The sequence below is a fragment of the Bison bison genome, unplaced genomic scaffold (genome assembly GCF_000754665.1).
Source record: "Bison bison bison isolate TAMUID 2011002044 unplaced genomic scaffold, Bison_UMD1.0 scf7180017852818, whole genome shotgun sequence".
NCBI classification, from domain to species: Eukaryota; Metazoa; Chordata; class Mammalia; order Artiodactyla; family Bovidae; genus Bison; species Bison bison.
In genome coordinates this window covers 9,952-11,693 of record NW_011483391.1, presented here as the reverse complement: position 1 = coordinate 11,693, position 1,742 = coordinate 9,952, and the positions used below count along the sequence as shown (strand labels likewise).

The following is a 1,742-nucleotide window of genomic DNA, read 5'->3' as shown; positions in this document are numbered from 1 at the left end:
TTAGGTTAAAATGAACATCAAAGGGCACCCTTTCAAGGTGACAAGAAGTTATAAACGACCAACAGGAAAGGGGGAGGGAGGAGATTTTTCTTACAAATGGTAGGCTTTATAGGATGACTGCGTATACACGAGTCTTTGTAACACACCAGCTAGAACATTTCTCCCTCTTTATGCTGCCTTGTTCTATGGTGCTGTGTGATGCTCATTTAGCTTCTCCTAATCTGCTGCAGAGGAGCTTGGTCTTACAGACCTAAAGTACAAGTTTGCCCCCTCCCCTGACTCACTATATACCCCCAATACACTTTGCTCCTCCCCTTCTCCCATTCCTCTCCAGGTCTCTCGATACAGCCCTGGGATTCTCCACAAGCTTCACACTAGATTCAGTCTTCGGAACTGCTCACATGAATATTTTTATCTAAGGCTAAGATCTGTAGTATGAATTATCTTTAGGTCAAAAAAGTAGCTGATACATATCTTCCATTTCCTTTATAGTCATAAAAATTCTTTCTGGCCCCTTTGTCTCACCCTGTACAATGCAGCCTTGCCCAATAATTGCTTCTTTGGCTTAAAATGTACCCAATCCCCACATCCTGCTTTGGGAAAGAGTAGGTGTTCAGTTATTTGGCACATAGTAGGTGTTCAATTTTTTTTTTTTTTGGCTTCAGGAAAGATGAAAATACTTTATAAAATCAAGCAAATAACTTTGAATTAATATGGACACAATCTTAGATCTGGGCTCCCTCATTTGACTTATCAAACCCCTGAAAAATGATGTCTAAGGAGACTTGTCTTTCATCCCAGCCACCCCATTTTCCTGTCACTTTACTCATTCTGAACTGCCAATAGGATTTCTTAGTGTTTTGCCTTTAGTGAAAATCTGACCAAAGCCCTGGTTTATTTATATAGAGGCAAAAAAGGAAGCACATCACTGGTTGGGGCCAGCCAGCTTTCACCACTCACAATCCAATCATTTGCAGAACCAACCAAGAAATCTCAAGTGAGTAGAAAGTAAAAGAATTTATTCAGAAGCTACTTACCAAGATGTTGGCATGAAGTTTGATGAGAAAATGCTTTCTCTTAAAACTTAATTTTCGGATTTTAGCCCAGTTGAAAGTGTTGATCTTTGTATTTCCCTATAACAAAACACATGGCAGATTTCAGGATGAATATCAGCACAGGCTGGTTTGTAAGACAATGTGAACCTGTTGGAAAATGCATCACATGAACAGGGCTGTCCTTGATCTATCTCTTGTATAGACTGATCCAGTTGTATTAGGTAAGGCGTCTGCCCACAATGCGGGAGACCCTGGTTCGATCCATGGGTCGGGAAGATCCCCTGGAGAAGGAAATGGCAACCCACTCCAGTGCTCTTGCCTGGAGAATCCCAGGGACGGGGGAGCCTGGTGGGCTGCTGTCTATGGGGTTGCACAGAGTCAGACATGACTGAGCAACTGAACTGAACTGAATAGCTTTCTAATTTGTTTCACTGCCATATTTCCAGATTGAACTGCTTAAAAAAATCGCATTTATCCTGCCACCTCATTTACTCTAAGACCTTCAATAGCTCCTCACTCACTGCCTGAATCAACTTGAAACTCTTTTGGCTGGATTTTCTTGCCCTTATATTGACTATAACTTTGATCCCATTACTCCCAGAAAACACCTTTCCATCCAACTCTGTACCTTTCCCACTGCCCCCACAGGTCTCCTCATTCTCCTACCAGAATGACTTCCCCATGGTC

General features: G+C 42.1%; 1 protein-coding gene across 1 annotated transcript in view; it reads right to left on the bottom strand.

Moving 5' to 3' along the window:
* The window catches only part of FRMD7 (FERM domain containing 7), a gene marked incomplete at its 5' end in the record, with an annotated part of 8,602 nt that overhangs the window by 4,489 nt on the left and 2,371 nt on the right, over positions 1-1,742 (bottom strand). Inside the window, one exon of the mRNA XM_010853075.1 lies at positions 1,038-1,133. Within this exon, the coding sequence (XP_010851377.1) occupies positions 1,038-1,133 (96 nt within the window). The remainder of the gene's footprint in view (positions 1-1,037; positions 1,134-1,742) is intronic.